The sequence below is a fragment of the Arvicanthis niloticus genome, chromosome 14 (assembly GCF_011762505.2).
Source record: "Arvicanthis niloticus isolate mArvNil1 chromosome 14, mArvNil1.pat.X, whole genome shotgun sequence".
Taxonomy (NCBI): domain Eukaryota; kingdom Metazoa; phylum Chordata; class Mammalia; order Rodentia; family Muridae; genus Arvicanthis; species Arvicanthis niloticus.
In genome coordinates, this window is record NC_047671.1 from 31,079,258 (window position 1) to 31,093,880 (window position 14,623).

The window sequence follows — 14,623 nt, forward strand, 5'->3', positions numbered from 1 at the left end:
ACAAAAGAAACTGGGTTCCCTAGAATTGGATGTAAAGCATGGCTTTTTTGGTTACAGACACCACGAGCCAATACGCACCAACCTTAGGAAAATGTATAGTATTAATTCTGAAGAACATTTAAGATTGCCAGAACTGAAGGAAAATGTTGATAAAGGAAAAGAGAGTGAGGCACCAGCTGAGACACAGGCACCGGAAACCATGAGACGGTTTCCTCAGTGGCCAGGGGCCAACTTTCAGAAGAATTAGCTCTAGTGTTTTTTCTATGAGTGTGCCATGTCCGGTGTCCATGGCACTCCCCATCCCCTCTCTTTTCCCCATACCCCACCTCCTCACTCCCTACCTCTCCACTTCCTCCGCCACCCCACTGCATGCCAAAGTTAGCTTAGCTCAAGATTCAAGGTCCTAAGAAAAGCAAGTGGGATTGGTAATCGGGTAACCTACATTCAGACTCTCTACAAGGGAGAAGTCACCTAGCTTGTCAGTTCCATAGGATGACAGAGGTCCCCAGAGGAAGATCATGCTTTGTTACAGAAAGGAGGGGAAGGTTGATCTGTGCAGGCAGAAAGAGCAGATGGTCGCTGTGCACTGCAAGCCAGGACAGCCTGGGAGCCTGTTCCTAGCCCATGCCCGCCTTAGATGGGGCCAACACCCACAGAGGAACCAGCTGAGCAGTTCCCAGACCCAACGCTCAGCCTCTAAGCCAGCCTTGGCAGCTAACACTTTGCTTCCTGCTCAAACTGGTTTTATTTCAGTTCCTGTTACAGTTCGATGTCCTATTATTATTAGTTGCAGCTAATAAAAATCCCCATCTAGGTCTAGTTTATATGCTGGTCCTTTGTGTGCCTGGAGGTCTCTGAGTGGTCATTTTGAAAAGGAACATTATCTTAATTTGTGCATGACAAATTAGGGGGCAGCCTTCAGCTGGATGGAGCACTTCTGTGTTTTGAGATTTTGTGCAATGGATCGATCATCTTTGTGAGGGACCCTTGGGGCCATTGTCAAACCTCTTAGAGACTTCCAGAAGCCGTGAGAAAGCTTTGGCTTTGGGGTCAGTGAATCTGTTTGAGGATGAGTTCGGTGGAGAGAATGGGCAACCCACAGTGTCTCAATGAATCCTACTTCTGTGAGTGACATATTAAACCCCTGGAAAGCCTGTATTGGGAAGCACCATCTCTTGATGTTATCAAACCTGTGCTATCTCAGCCTTGGTGCTGTTAAGTGCTGCCTCTTGTTGCTCTGAATAGAAATGGCCCCACCCCAGAGGAGCGTCTGCATGAGAAAATTCTGTGGTGCTGCTTGACTTTTTCTGCAAACGTGTTGGGGACTGATGCCTGCTGGGAGAGAAACCATCTTTTGTTTCTTTGAAGTCTTGTTATGTATGTATGTATGTATGTATGTATGTATGTATGTATGTATCAAGGTAAAGACATCCTGTGCAGGCAGTAGAAATGCAGGCTGCCTATATGCTCTTCTCAGCAGACAACCGAGTGAACCCCTTACCATCTAACGACACAGGCATTCAGCAGTATTTGTGAAAGAATCATAGTGGTTTATGCAGTGAGGTTCCAGGGTTGTCCTGGTCACTTTTTATACAACTCTGGGTTGACTATTACAATAGGATCCTTTGTTCAGAAGGAAGTATGTCTTTAAAACACTTCTAGTCAAGCCATTGATCCCTGATCTGGGGAATCTACAGTCTTTGAAAAAAACTGTAGATGAGCACAGGGTGCCATTGCTCAAAATCTCTACACACAGGATACTTATTCAAGATGGAACTCAGTCCAGTAACTATCAAAAAAAACGCTCTCTAAATGATCTTGATCCACACGATTCAGCACGATCATCATTTCAGAGCAATTTAACGAATAAACTGTACAGGGGAATTGTCAAATCTAGCGTTAGGGCATTTTCTTCATCTTCTAATCCCTAGTTCCTAAACTCCTACTACAGGAGCTTTGATCTTGAAGATGTTTGAAAGGGGCAACGAAGTTGAGCCCAAAGCACCTGAGGTAAAAGTTTCCTTCTCAATTTTCTGAGGAATATAGAAAAGCAACAGTTTGATTCTCAGAAAGAATTCTCAAAAGCCATGGGATAATTGTTCAGTGTTTGAAATGGAAATGTTACTTCTATTGTAATCTCCTCCCCTAACAAATGTGGCTAATGTTACTTCTATTACAAGTTTTCCTCTCAAAGGTGGCTGGCTCTATGCAGATATTGAATCCAGGAAATGTCTGTGCTGGGATATAATAGTGTCATGTAGAGAATGTCCTTTAAATAAGAGGACAATTAAAAGACTGCTTAAGAGTTGATATAACTCTGACTTGATGACAGAGCCAGGCCAGATGGTCGTTATGCCATATAGGAAAAGTTAATTAAAAAATTAAAAAACAAAACAAAAAGCCCATAAAGGAGTATATTCCTTTAAGGAAGCAAGCTTGAGAAATCTCTCTTGGTTAAAAAGAAGAACCTACATGCTATCAAGTAACTGCACTCAATCAACAACAGGTATTTTGTAAAGTAACTTGGGTGAAGATGGGAGGGTGCACACCTACCAGTATTTCTAGGGAAGATTAGCTGCACGTGTGCTAACTGAACCAATGGTTTACTCCATGGATGCAGTCCAGTTTGAACAGACAGTTGGTTGGGAGGGGCTGGAAACAGGTAGGAGAAGAGGACTGGTTTGTAAAAGTAGGTCACTGGGAGTGGCTTTGAGGGAAAACTTGACCTGGCCACGCCCTTCTTTGCTCCTCAGCCATCATCCAGAGAGCTATCTTGAAACAAGACTCTCCTGCCAGCATGCCCTCACCGCAGGTCCAAAAACAAAGAAGCCAAAGGGGCAGAGACTTCGGAAACCATGAGCTAAAACAAATCTTTCCCGCTTAAGCCGTCCCGTCAGGAATTTACATCACCTTAACCCCTCTGCCCTAGTTGGGTAACTTAGTCTTACTAAAGCAAAGAATGGAAAGATTGTTCAGTTCCTACACATCGTGATTTAAAGAGTAGACTCACCCAGACTTTGAGGACCTTAGCACTCTAGGATTCCAGCTCTTTCTGGCGGTAAACAAAGTTGTAAGCGCTTCAGGGGCGGACTCTGGAAATGACAGAAGGAATCTGCCTTGGGTTGAGACTATGTGCACAAAAGAAAACCAACAAAGACTCTGGCTGTGAGGTTCCTGCTGTGCTAGTTTTATAACAAGGGTGTTTTTATTCTCAGCTGAACTCATGTGTGAGGAAAAAAAAAACAGTTTGGCCTTTTACTGTTCTCTCAATTCGCGCATGAATATGCATAAAGATATTCCTAATATTCTGGGACACACACTCTGATCCAAAGGTCTGACAGGCAAGCCGATTACTTAGAAAACAAAGCAAACAAGGAAAAAATGTTATGTGTGGGTAGCAGGGATTTCTGTTTTATTTGGAAACATTCCATTAATGTGTTAGACTTGTAATTTTGTGTGTGATTCTGACAGAGAAGCAGTGTCATGCTAATCCAGTGACATGACCTGCTACTTAACAATCAACACTTTCCCTCCCCTCGGTGTGAATTGTTTTAATAAGCAGGCCAATGTGGCAGGTGGCTACCATGTCACCAACAGAGGCTAGAAGGGGATGACATTCCCTAAACTTCACTTCAGCTCTTATGGGGCCTAGATTTATACCGCTTAGATAGTTATTTCCTGGAGCATGGGGGTTCTTCTGTAGATAGACAAAAACAAAGCAAAGCAAAACAACAACAAGGAAAAACTACTTTTAAAGTGGAAACATCCCTGGGATGAACGACTCAGAAAGTATTTGATTATATTTTAATTTGACCACAAGCTGACAATGTGCAGGTACTGGTCTGTCTTCTCCATTCCAGTAATAAAATACCCTTTTCTTTAACTCCAGCTCTGTGCCTTCCAGTGGGAGCTGCCAGGCAGAGAACTCTTTCCTACAGGATTTTCCATCTACCCTGCCACCCAGTGGTGGATGACTTCTTATCCATACATCGTTCTCCAGCCCTGGCCACACAGGGATACCCAGGAATGGGTACCCTGGCCACACAGGGATACCCAGGGATGGGTACCCTGGCCACACAGGGATACCCAGGGATGGGTACCCTGGCCACACAGGGATACCCAGGGATGGGTACCCTGGCCACACAGGGATACCCAGGGATGGGTACCCTGGCCACACAGGGATACCCAGGGATGGGTACCCTGGCCACACAGGGATACCCAGGGATAGGTACCCAACTCAACTCAGTCTTCTCTTGGACACCTTCCTTACTAGCGCTGCTAGGAAATGCCTGCTTTCTTTTTATCAGAGGTGATAAGGGCAGATCACTGCTGCCTGCATTTCGGCTTCTCTCCTTAGATCTATGGAGACAGGGAAGTCTCAATGCAGAAAGAAGCAGAGATGGATGGTAAAGAATGTCCTTAGGGTACCAGAGACTCCACTTCATTAGCTAATAGTACTCTCTTTCTTGATTTGTTTCCAAGAATCACAATTCATCCTTTCTTCTTAAGCCCTTAGGCCTTGGGCATCTGCCATTCGGTCAGAGAGCCCTAAACAAACATTTTACAAAAAAGATCTAAGAAAATGGAGAAAGAGATAATATTGTAAGTCTAAATATGTGTGTATGTGTGCGTGCATGAGACAGACAGACACACACATGAGAGAGAGAGAGAGAGAGAGAGAGAGAGAGAGAGAGAGAGAGAGAGAGAGATATTGATTCTCTGTGGCTACATACAAGCCATTAAAGCACCTGGCTATTCTTTCACACAATAAATATTGACTGAAAGTGGAGTGGAAAGGTGGCTCAGAGGCTAAGAGCACTTACTGGTCTTGTAGCAGACCTGTGTCTGGTCATGTTCGGTTTCCAGCACCCACATGGAAGCTCACAATAGCCTAGACCTCCAGTTCCACAGGATCAGGCATCTTCAGGCTCCTGCAGATAGATGCATGGTACATACATTCACACAGGGTCACACACATAAATAAATAAATAAATAAATAAATAAATAAATAAATAACCTAGTGACAGTCCAGTGATTCAGTTTCCTCACCAAATAAGAAAAGCATCTGTGGGTCCACAATAGGCCTTTTAATGGCTTCTAAACTTGTATTTATATCCTTTTACCAGTGTATCAGATCACAACAGTATTTATTATTTTCTTCCCTTCAATATTATTTAAATTTTGACCTATTAGAATTACCAAGGTGTACTTATTTCAGAAGCACGTAGACTAAACTGGAGTCATAGAGGGCAGATTAGCATGGCCCCTACACAAGGATGATACAAAAATTCATGAAGCACCCCATGCCCTTGAAGACTTTGAAAATATCTAACAACTTATATGCTAATTGCAAACAAATCATTAAAAGTGAACTATTCAAAACCCCAATTTAGTCCTAAAGAGCACAAAATACCATTTGGGCCAAAATGAAGAGCTGGAACCGGACAGGTTGCAGTGACGCTTCTGCAGCAGGTTTACCAAGCAGCTGAGAAGTGGAAAGATTGTGTCAAGTAAGTGGAAGACTGTCCTCCAGTGTTCTAGCATGACTGCTGGCTTCTTTTACGTGACCATTGGAACTCTGGGATGGTGCCTCATGTAATAACCTTTAAGTTGACAAGAACATCCTCTAATGAATTTTGTAAGGATTTATGTTGGTCAAAAGGCAATTTAAAAAAAAATGTTATTTCTATGCTATTTTGATGAAAAATAAAACACTTGTCTTTCTGTGTGTTTTGAGGTGACAATGTGATAATGTATCTATCAGTCGCATTCTGGGAAATTGCTATTCAGAATTGAAGATATAAGCCTGCCTGGCAATAGTGGCGCATGCCTTTACTCCTAGCACTTGGGAGACAGAGGCAGTAGGATCTCTGAGTTTGAGGCCAGCCTGGTCTAAAGGGCAAGATCCAGGAGGACAACCAGGGCTACACAGAGAGACCCTGTCTTGAAAAATGAAGGAAACAAAAGAGAAAGAAAACCAAATTCATATGAAGGTCTTTACACAGTCGGGATGCTGGGAGTGTCCCCTTTCTGAAGCTACCACTTCGCCCACTGCTTCCTTCTCCATTTGTTCCCAAGCTGCTTCTCTTTTTCCAGCATTACTTATGAGTAAGCAAGGAAGCCAGAGTAAGAACAATGGCATGTTCCTGGCTTTGCAGGGAGAGCACACATCAAATAACAACCTTTGCCCTTGAGAACCAGCGCTTACCCTGAGATCACCGGGCAGAAACAAGCTGCTCTGGACCAAAGAGAAAAGCATTCTTGGTCTACTGAAGCTGAGAGGTTCCCCTGCTTTAGTCTGCTGCTGCCCTGATGCTACATGCCCAAGACTGCTTGCTCCTTTCTAACTTGGGATGAACTGACCGTTGTCCCCAAGCTTCTGTCACTCCAATGGAGTCTGTCTATACACTTATCCTGTAGCTATTCTGAGAAGCATGTGCAACATTCTCAGTAAACTAGCACATACTATTGAATACTAACTTGAGTTATTGCTAATGAGGACACCTTGGGCGGTTTTGTTTGTCCCTCCTGGTGCGTTTACAGTTTCTTGGTAGCAGAAGTCCTTTTAGTTTTTCTAAATCAGTGTAAAGCCAGGCATGGTGGCTTATGTCTGCAATCATGGCATCTGAAGGCCAATGGGAGAGGATTGAAAGTCCAAAGCCATCTTGGTCTATGTAATGACATTCTCCCTGTGAGACACCACCACAGAAACCTTCAACAACTAATGTAGATGGTACTGAATTCTGACCTTTAGCACCCACATAAAAAGCTGGACCAAGTGGCACATGTCTGTAACACCTGGAACTCGCTGGCCAGCCAGTGTGACTAAAACAGTTACTCCAGGTTCAGCGAGAGACCCTATCTTATAAACAGGGAGGAAGCAATAGAGAAAAGCTCCTGGTATCAACCTTTGGCCTTCACATGCGCCTGCACATACACACATTGCCCACATACCTATATAGCTATTGTGATTGTTCTGAATTACCCAGATTTCATTCCCAAACAGCATTCCCGGTTGCTTTCTGCTTTATTTACCTACTGGCAAGAAATAATTTCTTCTTTCCTTGTGCCTGTTTTGGCCAACAGGCACTTATTATTTATTTATTTATTTTTTAACAAACTATTGGCCCCATTCTAGAGCCTCAGGCCTTGAAGTGCCCTGACCTTTTGTTTACACTCCACCCTTCCCTCTCTGCCACCCAGATTATCCAGTGACATTTCATAGATGCGGCTCAGCCCAGGTCTCCACATACAGAGACATCCCCTCTACAACTGCCTATTCATTAGCTCCCTGTCAAAAGGTCAAAGCAAATCCAGCCTGGAGTTCGCAGCTCCTGTGCTGCCTCAACTCATGTGTTGTGTAACAGAACCAGGCCAGGTCAGCATACTGCTAGGCCAGAATGCTGCCAAGCACAGAACCTGGCATTTTGCTTCACTGCCGAACAATCTATATGCATCACCCAGAATGAGGGGCCATTGTGCCCCTGTCACATGGTAATACTGACCTTTAGGGAAAGGTCTTCCTTCACAGAGTGCCATTATCTTCTCATTGAGTTCCAGGACAGTGATGGCAGCCTCTTGCTTAGCTATTGCCAAATCAGTTTGTAGCTTTTTCACTGCCTTTTTGTGCTTTAGTTTCTTTAAAAAAAAAAAAATAAGAATTTCCTGTCACTGGAGATGGCAGACGCATCAAAGGAATAAAAGGAATTAATGGTGTCTGGGCAAACATTGCTTCTGAAGCCCTGCTCAGTGAGGACACTTCATCTAAGCTCACTCTCTGCTTCATCAGCTTTTTTACTCTTAAAGGGGGGAGGGGGAGAGAGGTTCAATCTGGACCTGAAACCTTCGGTTTGTTTACTTTGAATAGAGGCAATTAGAAAATCTCTTCTGGTCATTTAGCATTTACTCCCAAAATGCTAATCCCTCAGAGTATCAGGTTTCTACCCCAATCTGTGAGCAGACTCACAGCCAGAGCCTTGATTAGAAGTCCTTTCCCCCACATTTGAATTTTATCTGTGTTCAAATAGACTCTGGAATGCACGTCGCTTCCAGAAAGTGTGGAAATGTAGACGCTTGCAGATACTTATTGTGGTGTTGTAAATACGGGGGACACTGTCAGGTCTGAACCTTCCTGGGAACTCTATTGGGCAGTATTGCCATAACTAAGGATTCACCTTAAGTGCCTATGGATTCCAAAGTGGATTTGATCTGTCAGAACTGGACTTATCTGCAGAGTTGGAGCCACTGTTTGTTGGGACAAGCACTGCGGTCACACAGTTCTGTTGCTTTTGGGTAGCTGCCTTTCCACTGGGCAGCTCACCTTGCCAAGTCTTTGTGCCCGATAATTAAGAAACTCAGAAAACGAACAAATAACATTGCTTGTCAGACACCAATCTTGAGATAGGGAAAGGAATGCTCACTGTGAAAGAACCTACTCTTCCCTGGCCACTGAAGGGCAAGCACTCAGGTCACTGGGAGTCAGCCCTCAGAGTGAAAAGCCAGTGAAGTCAATTAAGTCAAACATGGGGTCAGAGAGACACAGCTCTAAGGTTCTCAAGATGGGTGATAGGGCTGGGGATGTAGGAAAGTGGGAAAGCAGATGCATGAAAGCAAGGTTTTCATCTCCTGCATGGAAAAGCAAAATTAAAGGCAGATTGTCAAGCTGGCATGGGAGTCCATGCCTGTCACCCCAGTAGTCCCTGGGAACTGAAGGTGTGAGTATCAGGTCACGGTTATGTTCAACTACATACCAGAGATCAAAGCTAGAGTGGTCTACAAGAGACCCTGGCTTGAGAAATAAAAGCAGAGATGGACTGTCTTTCAGACTTAACACAGGATGATAAGAACTTGAAATCTTAATTAACAGCCAATGGATGGCTAAAAGCAAAAGATCAGTTCAAAGAAATGGTAGCAAAGGAGCCATTCTCCAGGGATCCAGAGAGGTGGCATATGGTGGGGTTTACCCTTGGTGGTCCACAGCCCAGGTACCCTCACTTCTTATCAGCCTTCCTCATTCCATGATGACACATCCCCTGATTATCAGGAACTGTGCACTGGGAAGGCTGTCTGCTGAAATCAAGACCAGTAGAACCTTCTACGTTCTTCTCCAATCTCGAATAGCTAATCACTGAAACCATTCATGATTCACCTTGAGAAATACAATAGTTCCAGAAGAGACTGGACTGCTCAGGGAGTGTGTCAGGAAACATGTTCTCAGTCAGCTGTCTGCTTGATCTGTGTCTCCTCCTCTCAGGAGCTGGCTTCAGTCTGTTTGTTCCTAAAGACTTTCTCTACCCGAGGGCAGCAGCAGTGGCATCTGGGAGGCACTAGACCTCTGCTGACTTTTCCTGTTGCTCTCTCTCAAGAGTACTCTATACTCAGAACCATGCCTTTACAACTCAGAACTGTGAAGACAGAAGACAGACGTGAACACTGAAGAAGCAGAGATGATAAAGAGATAGATATCAAGAGGGAAAAAGAAGGGAGGGCGAGCTCTAGGTAGAAAAAGCCTTTATAATGAAATGCATGGGGAAGCATTGGGGATTGGATATACTGATAAATAATAAATAAAGGCAACCTGGTGAAGGCTGGTGAAATACAACCATGAGCTGACATGGTATTCACTAGTTAGAGAGAGTCACTTTGGTATTTTCGACAAGACAGTAGAATGCAGGAGCCCAAGGAATAGACATAGTGCATCTCAATAGCACTAAGACTTTCAACCTTTCCCCTTCTTGGTTATATTTCTATTTCTTGGTATTTGAGTTGAGATCCCTGCGTACACTGAGAATGTTTCCACCTTTAAGCTATGCCCTCAATCCCTCAACCATTCATTTAACATATTTTATTTAAAAAACATAATTTCTAAACTATATTGTTCTTCTCTTATGGAAGTTATGTGTCTACCTTTCTTATTATGATAACATTTGTCTAGTAGCCTAATGACCTAATAGGGAAATCAAGGCTGTTTTGTTTGAAGAAGAAAAAAAAAAGCAGTATCCAAAGGCAGTCATGACAGTTGACTCTAGTTATCTGAGGGACTATTCCAGGGGAGAGGAAGTTGAGTCAATCATGTTGTTCTAGAGATACCATGAGGAACAATGGAGAGAAAACATGAGGAGGCAGGTTTTGGCAGAACATGAGAAAACACTCCCAACAATCAGAGCTGCATCCATAATAAGGTGGGATGGGTCCTGGTGAGGACATGCCGCTTTGGGAATGATCAAGCAGAGACAGGAGGAACATCTCCAGGCAGGCCCAAGGTAACTCTGGAAGCTGGGTCAAGAGGTAATTCTGAGTTTGGCTTACTTTCCCCCCCCTGCTCCCCTCCCCCCCAGTTCTTTCCACCGATGGCTCCTCCCACACACAGAAAGGGCACACTATAGGTAAGGAGAGGCCAGCCTCGAAGCTTGGAGGGGTATTAGAGTCACCAGGGACATTTTAAAGATGACCTTGGCATTCATTAGAAACTGGATAAGAAGGCCTGTGCTTCCTTTAGCGTTCATGGATAATGTGACTCAAAACATTAACTTTGTTATTTAGCTACAGGGAAAAGGTTAGGAGAAATTAAATTTATATTAAAAATTGAACAACAACAACAGCAACAACTACAACAAACCTAGACTGGTTGCCAAGGTTTCTACTGGAAACTTTTAGTTATTTAAACTCTCTTTACAACAGTTTAGCATCTTTGTCTTCCCTGCCCACCCTCTTTCCAGACAGAACTGCCGTGTGGTACTAATTCATAGCTTTAACTGAGCCCTTTGGGCAGTTTGAAGAATTCACTTCGCCAATGTGTTTTTATTAGTCAGGGACATCAAATGATTTCAACAATGATAATATTTTCCTTTGCTTTTCTTGGCATTCACTAGCCAGGCAACCCAAGTTTTGTGCTTGAATCTAATGGAGTCTGTTATGGTCTCCTTAGTAACTGGGGACTCTCTTTAGTCATTACTGAAAGGATAGGAAAGCTTGTATCGCTTGGAGCTAAGTTCCTATTACTTTGCTGTTTTCCTATGTCTCCCAAAGGGTGGAAAAAGGGAGGAAATCATGTATTTGTGCAATGTTTTGAAAAGGAAATATTTATCTCTATCATATTGCTGAATGGCTTGCATTATAGCAAGTCAAGAAATAGCCAGGGAACTATTTATAGAGGAATTTCAACACAGAGCTGTTGGTGATATTTTAAATTTTGGGGTATTTCCACATACTTTGAATCACAGCCTTGTATTATGCAGCTGGGCCTTGTCACTTAATGGTCATGAGAAACTGGGCCAGCCACATGTCATTGACAAGCTCCATTCCTGCTGTCGTAATCCAGTGACATAAGGTATAGATGTGCCTCCTACTCGATGTTTGCAGTAGAGTGGTATCTGGGCTATTGTTCTCACCTGAAACACACAGGGCACGGTTTAACCCTTTACTAGTGTATGAATGCATTGTTTAAAAAGATGTCTTTTTCACTCTTTATAAGACATGAATCTGTAGTTATTTGAAAACCCGACTTTTCTCTTTATAATTTCTGCATGGTTGCCTTGATTTTTTTTCTTTCTTTGTTTGAGCAGACAAAATTTAACTTAAATGTCCTAAAAACAAGACATGTGAACAGTTTGATCCTGTCTTCAGCCAGTGATGTCCTGATGCCTAGGTGAAGCTAGGAGATGCCTATGTGGAATGAGTTGAAGAATGTTCCAAGGTTCACGTTCCCAGGGCAAGACTCTTATCTCCACAACAGCAAATATTTCCCTCATGTCTGAAATCTACCTGCCTCATCTCACCTTCATGTCTTATATTAAAAAGATGAAAATGTTGTCTACTGATGGCCATTAATAGAATGCTCACTCCCAAGGATTTAGAGCAGAATTGCATTGGATTTGGTTGCAGACTTAAATCTCTCCTTTCAATCCCTTGCCTGTTAATATTGAATGTGGTGAAAGTGTAGAGGGTAGAACTTGGCTTAAGTGTCAACTGCACATCTTCCCTTGCATCTTTATTCATCACACTCCAAAGAAAACACAACTGCATGGGCTGCGTATGTTCTTCCCAGCACATGCAGGTCGTGGGTAGAGATGCTTTCTTTCATGCTACATTGTAAGCATGCCCTCCAGCCCTTAACCAGCATTTCCACTTCTCACTGGTGAAACCTAACTGTCATTCAACTTCTGTCTCTCCAGGTAGATGAGAAAACTGACCTATTTGAGCCCCACTGTACCTAATCGTTGTCATTGACTATGTAGTAAGATGGACTTGAACCAAGGTCTTTTTCTGTTTCTTCCCAAAGCAATGGGACACATCATTAGTCAATGGCACCATTAATATCTTGTAAGTTAATTAAAGTTAATTAAATCTGTTTACTTAACAGACATGGATATAAAACAGTGGTTTTTGAGTGATATGGGGAGGCATCTGTAGGATGGTTGCTATAGGCACTCTTAGACCTAGGAATTAGATGAAAGGTTTGATAAGCCCAGCTAATAAAGTGGACAAGCTGTTGTTAATGTTTCTTCGTTGCTCTTATAAGGGGATTATCATCCCATTTCTTTCCTATCTATCTATCTATCTATCTACTATCTATCTATCATCTATCTATCTATCTATCTATCTATCTATTATTTATTAGTTGGCAATCAACATCACATTTCTGAGTCATATGGCATGACAGAAAAGGTTAGTCAAATGAAACTCTCCTACAAAGCATCTTGAAGGAAAAACACAAATGGAAACTGAAGTTAGCTGGTCAGTGGTCAGTGAAGAGTTGCTATACAGCAGCTGCTATGGGTCTAGGGCTTGGCATGGCCTTCACCAAGCACCTATGCACGCATGACCTTGGTTAGATGCCAAGAGAGTCAGACTCAAAATCAGAATCAACACTTTTTCTAGTTCTTTACAATATCCCTACCTCCAATTTTGTTATTTTTACTTCTCTCATTTGATGGGAGAACATCTATGCAATATTGAAGCGGGAATTTCTGCCTACACAATACATGTTAATCATTCCCCAAACTTACTCAGTTTGAGATTGCCCATGACAAAGTGATCTTAATAATCCAGCAAACAACTGAATTTTGTACAGGCGAAGGACTGCTCTATAGTAAAAAAAAAAAAAAAAAAAAAAAAAAAAAAAAAAAAAAAAAAAAAAAAAAAAAATCAAGTCTCAATTTCTTTTCTCTGTGAGAAAAACAATTATTATAGATATGAGAGGATTTCCAATTTATATCCTAGCTTCCAGAACACCAGTGTAAGTGGCTAATTAACAGAAATTACAGATGAATACAAACTAAAGAGGTATTACACATTTTGGAGAGAATTTCCATGATTAGGGAGTACTTTCTAACAAAAGAATTGTATTAAATTTTTTGCACTAAAGACAATAAGCTGCCCTTCCCTTCCTGTGGCATACAGCCCATTGCCGGGAATTTTCTAGAGAGAAATGAACACTTATTGACCCTTTGCAGTATGCATTGGCTCATTTCATATTTATAGCTATTCGGTGTAACTGAACAATCGTTATTCTTATTTTAGACACAGGTACTGAGTCACAGAAAGGTTAAAGTGAATTGTTCAAAGTCTGAAGATTCAAATGCATGTGGTCTGTTTACATCCTACCATCTATCCCTAAGGCAAACTGGACACAGGCCTCTGTGGCATGACTAGCACAGAACATTTCGTAGTCTACACTTTTCTTATGGAAATGAAAGTGGTATGCAGCTCCTGACTGTGGAATCCTGACACTATGAACTTGACTATGGAAAGAGACCTGGAAAACCATATGGGACCATCAAATCCTAGAATAAAAGATTTGGGTGTTCTCTTGGAGTCGAGTTGCAGCCTTAGTACTAGAAGCAAGCATAGAGGAAAATCAGCAAGTTGCTCCTTTGCAGCTAATAAAACTGTAGGAAGTAGGTCTCAGAGTCAGGGGTCCCCACTCTTCATCTTTGTTCCTTTTCCTATACCAATATTATGCTGCTTTCTATCTATAAGAGCTTAAGAGCAATTGGATAGCTATAAGATTGGAACACAGAGCTGTACCTAAGATTCCTCAAGCTTAAGGCTCCAGTATCTGAAACAGTAGGACTCCAGGTAGGTGTGCATATGTATGTATACACAGAGGGGGGAGGAGAGCAGAAAGGGGGAGGTGGGAGAAAATGGAAAGGGGAAGAGGGGAGGAAGACACACACAGAGAGAGAGAGAGAGAGAGAGAGAGAGAGAGAGAGAGAGAGAGAGAGAACTTACTCATGATAGAAAGAAGAATTTAAGTATCCAACTTCTTGGTAACTTGAAAGAAATGAGCCCTGGGCTGGAGAGGTAGTTCAATGGTGGACTGCTTGCCTTTTATGCTGGAGGCTCCATGTTCAAAGACCAGCACTCCACATTCTCCACCACAAGAAACAAACAGAGTCAATGTCCACCAGCAAACTCGCTCTTACCATGTTAGGCTATGTGCTATATTATACTGTTCACAATGTACTGAGATCAAGGGGGAAGGTTCGCCTCTTCTTTCTTTGTGCAATACAGCCTCAGTTTTCTTACCTAGAAAAGATCAGCCAAGCTGACAAGTCATGAAGTTTGAGAAAGAAGCTATTGCATGATAACTATGATTTTTCCCAGCAAGAAGAAAGCAAAA

The 14,623-nt window shown here is 42.5% G+C and overlaps 1 protein-coding gene and 1 non-coding gene across 2 annotated transcripts in view; one reads left to right on the forward strand and one right to left on the reverse strand.

Moving 5' to 3' along the window:
- Positions 1–14,623, reverse strand: part of Ccdc192 (coiled-coil domain containing 192) — a 193,212-nt gene that overhangs the window by 56,820 nt on the left and 121,769 nt on the right. Inside the window, exon 6 of the mRNA XM_034518367.2 lies at positions 7,506–7,638. Within this exon, the coding sequence (XP_034374258.2) occupies positions 7,506–7,638 (133 nt within the window). The remainder of the gene's footprint in view (positions 1–7,505; positions 7,639–14,623) is intronic.
- Positions 5,207–5,311, forward strand: LOC117720271 (U6 spliceosomal RNA). The gene has a single exon (XR_004608290.1). It is a non-coding gene; the product is annotated as a U6 spliceosomal RNA (small nuclear RNA).